This window comes from Periophthalmus magnuspinnatus, chromosome 9 (genome assembly GCF_009829125.3).
Source record: "Periophthalmus magnuspinnatus isolate fPerMag1 chromosome 9, fPerMag1.2.pri, whole genome shotgun sequence".
NCBI lineage: Eukaryota > Metazoa > Chordata > Actinopteri > Gobiiformes > Gobiidae > Periophthalmus > Periophthalmus magnuspinnatus.
Window position 1 is genome coordinate 24,222,465 of NC_047134.1, and position 13,472 is coordinate 24,235,936.

Genomic DNA, 13,472 nt, shown 5'->3' on the forward strand with positions numbered 1-13,472 from the left:
AGGGTGGTTAAGACATGCAATTTACATATATATAATAAGAACTGACGCAGTTTTACCAACATCTTTATTCGCGGGCTTATGTTTGTGTCACAGTGTTATTACACTGGGTTACACTGGAAACAACACTGTAAAGGCACTTTATCAGATGAAACAAACACGTCACAGCACAATAAATACAGGCTATTAAAACTGACAAACCCAAACAAACCAGTTATGTGGCTGCCTCACAGAATCCAGCCAATAACGACATGTCAGTGCTTCATATTGCGACGTGTAAAAATGTAAAACTACATTTTTACTTTACTTTCCTGCATCCAATCAGTGGACGAAGTAAGCTTTGTTACTTAAGTCAAAGCACAGATACAGAGGTAAAAAGTTACTCAAGTAAAAATAGAAGTAAAAAAAATAATCTAGTTAAGTAAAAGTATTTAAGTACCTGTTTAAAAATGTACTTTAAGAGTCAAAAGTATTTCATACAAATGTTAGATAAAGTGTTAAATGTAGCGATACTGATTAAAACTGAGACATATTTTGGTCACAGTAACAATAGAAATCAATGTTCTTATGAATTTTGCATGTTTATTTTTGTTTGCTCAAAGCTGAAGCTTGAACTTGAAAACTTTAGTCAGGATGTTACCACGAACATGGTAAAAATAACCCCTCAAATCAGATGAAAGTACTTTTACTTTTCAGTACTGGTCAAAAATTTAGTGAAGTAGAGAGTAGATACCAACTCTCAAATATAGTGAAGTAAAAGTAAAAAGTATAAACTGTAAAATGCACTTAAGTACACCTAAAACTACTACTAAAGTACTTTACTACTTTTACTTTGTTACTTTTCACCACTGCATCCAGTAAGTACATGTTTTTGTGCTGCTTTGGTTTTTCAAATCTAAATTATACAATGAAATTGTAACAGATAATAAAAAAAGATAAATAATAATACTCAGGAAAGATTAAAAAAAATACTTCAAACTTAAAAACAGCTTATTCAAAATAGTAAGTAACACAATATCAGATCTTACACTCTCTGTCTGCACTGTGATCATAACAGGGGCGGAGCCAGACATGTTTGGTTGGAGGAGCTAAGGGGAAGCTAAGGTCTTCAGTGTTCACTTGAGCCTTTTAACTCTGGAGTGTACCCCCACTCCCCCCACCATGTTTGTTTTGATGTTTTATATTTGTGTAAATGTAGTTAGCCCCTGTAGTGAGTTATAAAAGCTAATAAGAAATTATTTTTTTAATGGAGTTATCCCTCATTTTTCATCAAGATAGCATGTGCTATGTAGGCCTGTCACCATAACATATTTTGAAGTTTGATATATCGCTGAAGTAAATATAGACTATATGGAAACATAGTCGATATAGTGATTATCATAACAGCCCTGGTGCTATAAAAGTGGGGCAAAAATCTTTGGGGAGCTCTGGGGGTGCATTGACCATTGTAGGGAAGGCTAGTGCCCCCTCAAGGCCCCCCATGGCCCCGCCCCTGACTCACAACAGTTTCAAATGCTGAGCAGGTGGTAGAGTAGAATCTAAACCTGTATTGAGAGCACAATACAGGGCCTAAACGTGGATAATTTTGTGCTTATGACTAAAGTCCAGGGTCTGGTGAACTCCGGCCAGCTGCAGCAGCCAGTTAATGGGCATGTGATCCAGATGGTTCGAATCACAATGGAAGAAATGGATGTTAGAGCCTACAGGAAGAAGCAAAGGAGACAAAAGGAGACATGAATGTGGCTCGTATTGAAGAGAGAAGGAAAACACTGCTGCGATATGAACTGTTTTACCTGGTCCTACGATCATGGCCCCCCCTTGCTGATGTAAGTCTCCCTGGAAGTCAAACGCTGGACTGGTCATAGCCCTCCATATACTTTTCATTTGGCCAGTGAAAATACCTGATTTAACATGTGGGCTGCTGTGACCTACAGACAGAAACACACATGAAGCAAAACATTATAACTACTGACTTAGAGTAGAGAAGTTAAGAGGGGTTAAAACACAGTGTAGAGTGAAATAAATGCAAAAAGAAAAAAAAGTAGTTTAGTGTTTATGATAGTCTTAACTTTAGCTTAATCTCACTGCGCCACAAACTTGAAATTCTAAATGGAGTTTTGTGATTCACTGAGGTCAGGCTTATGAAAGTATAATTCAGGTAGGATTTAGATTTTATTAAGTTAATATTAGTTATGTTGAGGTGACGTCAGTTGTTCACATAGCAGAGCGTGGGACCCAGGGCCTCCAGTGACTGCGTGGGGGCGTGACTAGCATCGCCCCACATGAGTCGGTCCCAAGCATTTCTGGCCCCTTTGGAAGGTAGTACCTCCAGCAGTCTGCTTTGGACTCCTAAAAGGGGACAGTACGGGTTCCTTTATTCAGTGGAAACACCCAGGGTCCGCCCCGTACCGGCCCTATGGAAACAAGGCTTAAGAGATTTTTAATGCAACTGTTACAAATTGTGTATATGGGGACACTGGGGGGGTGAGGGTTTTCTGTCAGTAAAAGCAGGTGATGGTTTGGAGCAGAGTTGGGACTTTGGAGAAATAAAATATATGACACAGATTAGAGGTCTGGAAAGCTGCATTCATGTGTTCTTAGTTACTTATGAAAAAATCTAATTGAATTGAAAATTATGATTAATATGAGGATTTTTTTTTTTAGCCATATCACCCAACAGGACTTAGTTTTCAATTGTTCCCATGTTTATGACCCCTTAACATTTGCTTATTTAGCAAGTTAAATAAGCAGATGTTTAATGGGTTCTTTAGGCATTGCTGGGTTTCAGATGACATCAGAACATTCTGTAAGCCAATAATATTTAATACAGATGGGGGCAGCCAAAATGAATTAAAATGTAGATTTCTGTTGTAATACAGTGAATTCTTAGGTCTAGTCACTAATAGAATTATCAGGCTCAAACATAGACTGTATTTATAAATGGACATAGCTAACTTGCTAGCCGCCATGTTCCAAATAGGGAGTGAGCATGGGTACGCTACTGGCTCCATTGACTCTGGCCCCAATTCACTTTACAATGAGAAATTATCGCCCCTCTTTCTGTAACTGCTGCAGTGAGCCTCGTCAATTTGGTCTTAAATTGTTCTTATTATCCTGATCCTTGTGTTTTTATTTCACAATTGTGTCTGGAAATCAAGATAAGAACAATAATAACACACAAATCAGGTGCCTTCTTTCCTCAAGTGGTGCGAGCTGGAAGGGGCCTTACCTTCATCAGCCTCACTCTGGATTGGCTCTTTGGTTGCTATAATACTCGTGGTCAGAACATGACACCAAATTGGATGCTTTAACTGTTAGTCCCTACTTCAGCTGACCAAAGTGCTTCACATAAAACTCAACAGAAACACATATTCAGATAACACGATACATGGAAGAAATAGAAATGAAACCTGATGATGTGAAGTTTGCTTCTCTTTTGAGACCAAGTTTCTGATAAATGCACCTCTCTGGATCCACATATATTTCATAAGGGTATCCTGTCAGTGAGCAGAATGGCTGGAAAAATCAAAAGTATGATTCTGATTACATAATGATTACATAATGCAATGCAAGATGTAAATGAGCCAATACAGTGTGTCTTGTTTACCTCTATATGTTGAGGAGAAGACTGACCAATCACAATAAGGTTTATGTCGCCTTCCTGTTAAACACAAACATTTTAAAATAATGTTGTAAGCACGAAAACATGTGAATCTTGTCAGCTTAAAGGGCCCATATTATGCTGTTTTCTGGTCTATATTATAATGTTGTTTCCTCATCACAGACATACCTGGAGTTGCGTTTTGTTTCATTCACATGTTTAAACAGAAAACACTCTGTTCCAACTTGTGATGTCATGAAGTAATACAGGAAGTGCTCCACTGTGTTTTTAAACTCCACACCCCTTCACTAGAATCGGTTACATAATTTCAGCCCTGGAATTGTCAATCTCTACTGAACTAAAAGGTAAAATGTAGCTGTTAACTTGAAAGCTACTGCTTCATGACATCACAAAGTGGAACAGAGCATAGTGTCTTTTGGCAAGACACATCTCTCACTTCCAGGCCTGTGAGAGTGTATTGGTGTGATTCTTTGACTGGTGGTGGTAAGAGGAATGGAAGTTATTTATCTTGAATTTATTTACACGTATTTTCTTCCACAGGTATGACCTACACTACCAGTCAAAAGTCTGGACAAACCCTCCCATTGAATTTTTTTTTTTCTTAATTTTTACAGCTTTCTACATTTTAGAAAGACACAGAAAAATCAAATATATGATGTAAGATTCATGGAATTATGCAGCAAAGAAAAAGTTAACTCAATAGTTCAACTAAATATATTTTCGACAAAGCAAATGGTGAATACTTTGATGATTTGAATATTAAATAAAAATACATAATTCCATACATCTTACTTCATATATTTGTCTTCTATATGTATATAAAATGTAGAAAGCAGTAAAAGTAAAGTCAAGAAAAAAAAAAAACATTCAATAAGAGGGTGTGTCCAAACTTTTGACTGGTAGTGTAGAACTTGGCCTAGTGCAGACCTGCTTGTCTCCATGGACACATAAGTTTAATGCCATACTGTGGAACCTTCCAGTCAAAGCATGGAGACAAGCAAGTGATGGACCCTCCACCACAAAAGTTACATATTGCACCTTCCTTCAAAATAATTGTTAAATTCTGCAAATCAGAATTGTGTTAACATAACCTATGTATTGATCACATTTGAGGACAGGAATCTTATACAAATGAATTCTTGTATAATCACTCTTAATAGCTTCTTAATAGTTCTATGCAGTGGTAGTTTTCATGTTAAGAGCTCCTTTTGCCTTCAGTTAAGTGGGGATAGGCTGAAATCATCCAAATAATTCTAATGATGGTGTATAGCGTTTAAAAACACAGTAAAGCACTTCATGTATTACCACATGACATCACAAGGTGGAACAGAGTGTTTTCTGTTTAAACATGTGTGAATGAAACAAAACACAACTCCAGGTCTGTTTGCGATGAGGAAACACCATTATAACATGGATCAGACCGTAATATGGGCCCTTTAATGTACATTTCATGTCTTTTCCCCAGTTATAAAGAGAGTAAAGAGTGTCCTGCCTCAGCACTCGTCTTACCTGCAGTATCTCACTTGGAATTTTGCTCAAGTCTTCAACATATTCTTTACAGCTGTAGCACAAGAAATTCTATCAAAACAAACCACAGCACACCATCAGTCCATTAAAGCCGTGTATAGTTGTCTAATCCACACCTGCTGGCTTCTTCATGCTTTTGTTATCCTTTGGTGTAACCTGCGTAATAGTTTCCAGACAAACTCAAAGAACGTGCGCGTAAAGCCAAAGCGCTTACCCGTACAAAAATGATGATCGATTTCCTGTCTTGATATAATTTCTTGAACGGAACTACGACTCCGTGTCTGTTGAAAACTAAACAATCTCCAACTTCTTCCAGACTGAAATCTACACTTGCAGATCCAAAGTCGTAGTTGTCTTTAGATATTTGTCGCGTTATAGGTGAAACTTCTGCCATTTTCTGAGGCGCGTTCTTTCTCCCTCTCTCCCCCCCCAGACAGGACGCGGTTATTTCTGGGATTGGGAGTTGTCACTGAGCCGGGGGAGATGGAAACTCACGCCCATGCGCCGACTCCGCTGTGTGCGTCCTGAAGTCTGCGCGCTGCGGGGACATGCTTCACTTTGGAGACTGTTTGGACTTTTTGTTAGAACATCTGTAGGGCCAATAAAGGGCGTGCAAGGATACAGGCATGATCTTGCATGTAAAAAGCTCAGAATAAAAGACTCTGAATACCCTGCTTACTGTATTCGTGCACCTTGTCCTCACTCCGCACATAGTAAACATGCACTTGTTTAAAGAAATTGCCATAAACATAATTGTGTAGAACCAGGATATGTAATAAAACAGAATAATGCATGATAAAAAAGAACAGAGAGATGCTTTACTGCTGCAGAAAAATATTTGAGAGTCTGAGTGACATTTGTGACAAGCTGCCTCTCCGGCTTCCGTCGCCCCGCCCCTCTGTGCGGAAGTGTTGTCCTCGCAGCTGCAGAGCCTGAGCTGCCTGTTTGGATAAACACAGTTGGATTTGAGGAGCAGGTTTTTGTGTTGCTGTGTATCTTCTGACTCGCCGCATCGCGCTCCCTGTCCCCGTGCAGCAGAGCAGTATTATGCGCGCACTGAGCCTGCTGTGGGAACACCGTGTGCACTGGTAAGGTGTTTTAATGTGGGGCTGCAGCTAACTTAGCATGTAATGATGGACTGAGCTAGCCTGTCACAGGGGGCTGCAGGCTGGGAGAGGGGGTTTGTACAAGGTTAAAAGTTACTTTGGAGAGAGCTCTGGACCTCCATCAGGATGCTCCTACAGCCGCATGTCCTTACTTTTACATTACTTTACTTTTTATATGCACTTTAACTACACTTTTCATCAGTTGTTTCCTTGGTTCGCTATTAAATTGTATTAATAGTCATTTCAATTGTTTGCACTTATATTAGCCTTTCAAAGATTGTACATTCTGTCTCCAATACATTTCTAAAAGTGTCCTGACTTGAAAAGAACTCAGCGTTGTCTCTGCGGTTTAAACATGTCACAAACACAACATTTATCTCTGTCAACATGTAGCCTAAAAAGTCGTAAATACTAAAACATGGGCGTGTGATGTAGTTTGTCCGTGTGTGTTGCCGCAGGCTCTGTGTCTGGTAAAAATTAAGCACAAATCTGTTATGCTTAAGGTGAGCGACAGAGTTTGGGCTTGTCTTTAGTGTAAAACTGTCAACTTCTGTAGTTACATTGAAAAGAGCGATCAGGAAACTGAACTTTGGCGGTATTTTGGCATGGTCACTGTTTGTTTACATTTAGGAGGTCTGTGGTCTGTGAGTTGGGTCCTCTGGGTGGAGGTCTGTGGTCTGTGAGTTGGGTCCTCTGGGTGGAGGTCTGTGGTCTGTGAGTTGGGACCTCTGGGTGGAGGTCTGTGAGTTGGGACTTCTGGGTGGAGGTCTGTGGTCTCTGAGTTGGGTCCTCTGGGTGGAGGTCTGTGGTCTCTGAGTTGGGTCCTCTGGGTGAAGGTCTGTGGTCTGTGAGTTGGGTCCTGTGGGTGGAGGTCTGTGGTCTCTGAGTTGGGTCCTCTGGGTGGAGGTCTGTGGTCTGTGAGTTGGGTCCTCTGGGTGGAGGTCTGTGGTCTGTGACCTGTGAGTTGGGTCCTCTAGGTCAGGGGTGCTCAGACTTTTTCAGTATGTGAGCTACTTTTAAAATGATCGTGTCTGAAAGATCTACCACCTAAATAAATGTATTATGAATTCTTACATGTACAGTGCATTTTGATGTACCTTGCACAACGTCATGAGATAATACTGCACAACACAACTGAACTTCTTACATGTTCATAATTACTTGAATGATGATTACTGCTCTGATGACTTGCACTGAATGGAATCAGTGAGGGATGCATAGTTCGGGCAGAAGCTTCTGACAGCCAGCCAGGAGTAAAATTGCATTTTTCCTTTGAAAGCGATAACAGAGCTAATCATGTTGATTATGGTTTTGTCTTTTTTTATAGCCATAAAAACATGTTAAACGAAGTATCAGAATTTACTGCATTTTTTCACACAACTACTTCTATTGTACACATCCATCCGTATTTTTTCTTGTACGCATCGAATAAATGACTGGGAAAATCCCCACAGCCCCCGCGCTCTCATTCATCACCTTCGAGGGACAACAGAGGCAGATTACCGTAATGACAGTAAAATATTTAGATAGCCCCATGTCTCCACTTTGAGACGCCGTTTGAATTTACATGAGAGCACGACTGGGCGCGGAGTTACGCTGCTGGAAAGTCCGCAACCCGCTCTATCGGTGACGATAGGATCCGACGCTATAGGGTTAAACTAACTCGGGCTTGTTTATGCGTGTGCAGCGTCCATGATGTGACCTAGGGTCAGGTGTAATCTGACTGGTTGTCCTGTATATTAGTCATGTGACTGGATGGATGACGGGACGCGATCTACCCAAAATGCCTTCGCGATCGACTGGTAGATTGCGATCGACGTAATGAACACCCCTGCTCTAGGTGGAAGTCTGTGGTCTGTGAGTTGGGTCTTCTAGGTGGAAGTCTGTGGTCTGTGAGTTGGGTCCTCTGGGTGGAGGTCTGTGAGTTGGGTCCTCTGGGTGGAGGTCTGTGTTCTGTGAGTTGGGTCTTTTAGGTGGAGGTCTGTGAGTTGGGTCCTCTGGGTGGAGGTCTGTGGTCTGTGAGTTGCGTCCTCTGGGTGGAGGTCTGTGAGTTGGGTCCTCTGGGTGGAGGTCTGTGGTCTGTGAGTTGGGTCTCCTAGGTGGAGGTCTGTGAGTTGGGTCCTCTCGGTGGAGGTCTGTGGTGTGTGAGTTGCGTCCTCTGGGTGGAGGTCTGTGGTCTGTGAGTTGAGTCTTCTCAGTGGAGGTCTGTGAGTTGGGTCCTCTCGGTGGAGGTCTGTGAGTTGGGTCTTCTAGGTGGAGGTCTGTCGTCTGTGAGTTGGGTCTTCTCGGTGGAGGTCTGTGGTCTGTGAGTTGGGTCCTCTCGGTGGAGGTCTGTGGTCTGTGAGTTGGGTCCTCTGGGTGGAGGTCTGTGGTCTGTGAGTTGGGTCCTCGGTGGAGGTCTGTGAGTTGGGTCTTTTAGGTGGAGGTCTGTGGTCTGTGAGTTGGGTCCTCTCGGTGGAGGTCTGTGGTCTTTGAGTTGGGTCCTCTGGGTGGAGGTCTGTGAGTTGGGTCCTCTCGGTGGAGGTCTGTGAGATGGGTCTTCTAGGTGGAGGTCTGTGGTCTGTGAGTTGGGTCTTCTAGGTGGAGGTTTGTGGTCTGTGAGTTGGGTCTTCTAGGTGGAGGTCTGTGGTCTGTGAGTTGGGTCCTCTCGGTGGAGGTCTGTGAGTTGGGTCTTCTAGGTGGAGGTCTGTGGTCTGTGAGTTGGGTCTTCTAGGTGGAGGTCTGTGGTCTGTGAGTTGGGTCTTCTAGGTGGAGGTCTGTGGTCTGTGAGTTGGGTCCTCTCGGTGGAGGTCTGTGAGTTGGGTCTTCTAGGTGGAGGTCTGTGGTCTGTGAGTTGGGTCTTCTAGGTGGAGGTCTGTGGTCTGTGAGTTGGGTCCTCTCGGTGGAGATCTGTAACTTGGGTCCTCTCGGTGGAGGTCTGTGAGTTGGGTCTTCTAGGTGGAGGTCTGTGGTCTGTGAGTTGGGTCTTCTAGGTGGAGGTCTGTGGTCTGTGAGTTGGGTCCTCTCGGTGGAGATCTGTAACTTGGGTCCTCTCGGTGGAGGTCTGTGAGTTGGGTCTTCTAGGTGGAGGTCTGTGGTCTGTGAGTTGGGTCTTCTAGGTGGAGGTTTGTGGTCTGTGAGTTGGGTCTTCTAGGTGGAGGTCTGTGGTCTGTGAGTTGGGTCCTCTCGGTGGAGGTCTGTGAGTTGGGTCTTCTAGGTGGAGGTCTGTGGTCTGTGAGTTGGGTCTTCTAGGTGGAGGTCTGTGGTCTGTGAGTTGGGTCTTCTAGGTGGAGGTCTGTGGTCTGTGAGTTGGGTCCTCTCGGTGGAGGTCTGTGAGTTGGGTCTTCTAGGTGGAGGTCTGTGGTCTGTGAGTTGGGTCTTCTAGGTGGAGGTCTGTGGTCTGTGAGTTGGGTCCTCTCGGTGGAGATCTGTAACTTGGGTCCTCTCGGTGGAGGTCTGTGAGTTGGGTCTTCTAGGTGGAGGTCTGTGGTCTGTGAGTTGGGTCTTCTAGGTGGAGGTCTGTGGTCTGTGAGTTGGGTCCTCTCGGTGGAGATCTGTAACTTGGGTCCTCTCGGTGGAGGTCTGTGAGTTGGGTCTTCTAGGTGGAGGTCTGTGGTCTGTGAGTTGGGTCTTCTAGGTGGAGGTCTGTGGTCTGTGAGTTGGGTCTTCTAGGTGGAGGTCTGTGGTCTGTGAGTTGGGTCCTCTCGGTGGAGATCTGTAACTTGGGTCCTCTCGGTGGAGGTCTGTGAGTTGGGTCTTCTAGGTGGAGGTCTGTGGTCTGTGAGTTGGGTCTTCTAGGTGGAGGTCGACACTCAGACTCTCTTGAATGTTCTGCTTGTGTTTCTGTGATGGACACACTTTTGACACCTGCTCACTGTTTACACCTTTGTTGTCTTCAGGCCGGGCTGTGTAGACGTGGGATGATACTGAAAGTTGGTTTAACGATTATCATGATCAAAATAACTGATGAATGATTATATCAGGATAATTATTAAAGTTGCTGAGTTTTCTGGATATTAATAATTATAATTTGAATATTATGAATAAGTTCCATATTTAAACTACTGTTATAGTTGTGAACGTTTTTATAAGTGACAACAGCAGGACATCTGTATACATTATAACTTGCAATACATTTTTATTTTTTCTATGAACCAGATATTCTGTTTTCTTGATAACGATTGAATAGAATTGAACAATGATCGTCAGGGATAAGTTGGTTTGTTCTGCACATTCTGGTGATGGCGATTATGTTTGTTGGCGATTCTCACGATTATTTAAAATTTTCCACTAATTATTATAGTCTGCTCTTTACTGCTCTGTGCACCAAGAATGTCTTGTCTATCTATGTTTATTTGTTTACTGTCTAGAGGAAAGGATGTAGCTGTAGCTAAATCTGGTACAAATCATTTGTACATGGTCTCTGACAAATAACAAATAAATAAAAAAAAAGACAGAATGCAGAAGTGTAGGCTACTTACATTGAGCAGCCTGCACCTGTGTAGTGATAAACATTGTTTAAAAAAAAAAAAAAGTAAACATGTAATAGTAATAGTCAAAGAAAAATAAAAGTTTTTGAGTGATTATGTTTCGCTGCTCATCCAAGCCGTTTCTTCAGTTCTGGTCAGAATGCTGGGAGGAAAGGAAGAGGGAGGAGCTACCCACACTGAAACTAACACATATGTTTTACAGGTTTTTTTTTTTACAATGTTAGTGTAGCTCAATAGATATAGCTAACAAAGTGTGAACCTGAGTCATATTTAACATCCTAACAAAAATGGCGTCTTTAACTCTTCTCTCAAAACATTTATTTTCTCTGGCTAAGATCTGTACCTCACTCTCTTCAAAGTAGTGGTTAGTGGAGATGTACGGCAGATTGGGGTCCTGAGCTGCTCCCGTGACGGTGTTGGTAGATTCTCTTACAGAGTGGCTATTTTGTTTCTCTAATATAATGCTCATTGCAGTCTTGACACTGACACTTGACACTGAATGGAGTAGACCACATCGCTTTGTTTGTGGCTTGGGGCATAATAGTAATAGGCGTTGAGTTCAGTCTGTCAGTGTTTAATGATCCATTGTCTCCACTCCTTTTCAGAGTTACCTTGAATCATCTATATGGGCCATCTTCTCTCAAAAAATGGCTTCCATCTGAAGAAGAGAACTCACAAACTTCATCCCAGGAAAAAGAAGAAGAGGAACTGTTTGCTGCAGGGTCCTTGCATGTTGTGCTTCATTATCCACAGCAACAACACCGACCCTGACGACGAGAGCGATCACTACAAGGCCAGAGCCAATAACAGTGTGTGCCACCACAACAGCATTACTGCAGTCAGCGTTCCCGGGGTCGGAGTGGGAATAGGGGCGTCTGCTGCCTCTAAACTTGCGGAACGATACGCGTCACTCGCATCACCGGAGGACTGCTCCAAGTTCTTGTTGTCCCCACGAGAACTTGCGCTTTTAGAAGACCAGGGCCGGAGCCTGTTGTCAGCGGTCCCAGCGACCCTGATCCCACAACCAGTGGTGTTTCGGACTGCGGGAGTGTCTGTGACTCTGCCCATCCCAGTGCCTCTACCCGTTTGCACCAGCGATTACACTGACATGGTAGGATGAGATGGATGAGATAAAATGTAACTGGTCCTTCCATTCTACACCAAATGATTATTCCCATGTAATTTCCTCTGCAATTTTCAACTTATAAGAAGCAAAATGTAGGAGACCCCTGACGTAATCTCTTTAGGCACCACAAAACACATAAGCAAAGGTGGGTATACATTACCAGGCAAAGGTTTGGACATCCTCTCAGTCAGTGTTTTTTCCCTTTATTTTTACAGCTCTCTACATTTTATATACATACGGAAAGCATCAAATATATGAAGATATATATGTATATAGATATATAATTAGTTATTTTTTGTCAAAATGAAGAACATTGAATGAGAGGGTCTGTCCAAACTTTTGACTAGTAGTGTATGTGGTAATGGTTAAATAAATCAGGGGTCTCCAATCTTTAAATTATATGAGAAAAACTATTTAGCACAGAAAAATGAAAGGACATTTGAACAGGTCCATGCTCAGGTTCATATCTCAATAAGTCAAAGTTGATTTGGCAAGCTTTAGTAGAATAAAGAGCTAGTGATCAGTACTGAGGTACACAAAGTGAAGATTGTTACCACAGGTGTATAACACCAACTTAACTTTGTAAATGGAATCCATTAGGGCTGGGATGAGACACAAGGTTAGGTCAGGGAGAATTAAACAATAATATTTAATAATTAAATAATAATAATAACAATTATTATTATTGTTATTGTTATTATTATTGTACGACCCTGTTTGCAGTTTTGGCCAAGCATTTTTTAATTTTATATTTTTTTGTAGTAGAAGACCTATTTTTTGGATAGATGTAAACTAAATGGAAAAAAATCTCACAAGATCATTTTCCTCATGTCTGCGCAATCTTGTGTCAATTTTATCTCACGAGATCTTGGGGCACGAGATCTTGTCTCATCTCTATAATCCATGTAATCCTATATTACATAAACAGAAGTTTAGCGTTTCATTATCACTGTGTTTTGTTTAATTTGAACTTCCCCTTAATTAGAAAGACTCATGTTGATGTCTGATTTGCAATAATCTATAAATGTAAAAAAATGTACTCTGTTTTATATGCACTGTTACAGTATATAAACTGGATTATATTGAATCCAGTTACTGTTCTCTGCCTATATTCAGTTTATAGAAAATTATGCAGGAAAAACATGAGTGTTGTTATGAGATTTTGAAGATCCTAGGATTTGTCTTCTATTGTTTGTAAAATGAATTATTACCAAAACATAAACACTAAAATGCGTGTTTTAATGTGGCAGGTCTGTAAGAGGAAGTGCTCTGAGGTGCAGCGGTGCACTCCCTGTAAGCAGCCGCGCTGTGCCTTCTCTGGGCCAGACGGAGCCCTGGAAAATGGAGCCGTGGAAGAGACCTGCTCCAATGAACCCAGCACCTGCCAAACCCCTGTCTGTCCTGAAGCGTCCACTGCTGCCTCCTCCTCTTCATCCTCATCCTCCTCTTCCTCCATCACTCCCACTGAGGGCTGCTGTGGGCTGGGACACCCTGTGGATGTGCCCCATAGCTCAAACTCTTCCCCATGCTGTAATCATCACCATGACGACAACCAGCCCAAAGCTCCTGAAGCTGCAGAGCATTTAACCATCAACCAACTGCCTTCCTCCATTCTCCTCAAAGTA

General features: G+C 42.3%; 2 protein-coding genes across 2 annotated transcripts in view; one reads left to right on the plus strand and one right to left on the minus strand.

Annotated features, from left to right (window-relative positions):
• Positions 1-69: 69 nt before the first annotated feature.
• Positions 70-5,568, minus strand: prxl2c (peroxiredoxin like 2C). Its single transcript, XM_033972985.2, has 6 exons — positions 5,361-5,568; positions 5,129-5,197; positions 3,605-3,658; positions 3,408-3,513; positions 1,791-1,925; positions 70-1,697 (listed from the first exon to the last, which is right to left on the minus strand). Exons 1-6 carry the CDS (start codon positions 5,538-5,540, stop codon positions 1,567-1,569), a joined length of 675 nt encoding a protein of 224 aa, XP_033828876.1. The 5' UTR covers positions 5,541-5,568; the 3' UTR covers positions 70-1,566.
• Positions 5,569-6,046: 478 nt separating this feature from the next.
• fbxl17 (F-box and leucine-rich repeat protein 17) overlaps positions 6,047-13,472 on the plus strand; it is a 442,838-nt gene continuing 435,412 nt past the window's right edge. Inside the window, exons 1-3 of the mRNA XM_033972727.2 lie at positions 6,047-6,234; positions 11,327-11,832; positions 13,098-13,469. Of these exons, the coding sequence (XP_033828618.1) occupies positions 11,347-11,832; positions 13,098-13,469 (858 nt within the window). The 5' untranslated portion in view covers positions 6,047-6,234; positions 11,327-11,346. The remainder of the gene's footprint in view (positions 6,235-11,326; positions 11,833-13,097; positions 13,470-13,472) is intronic.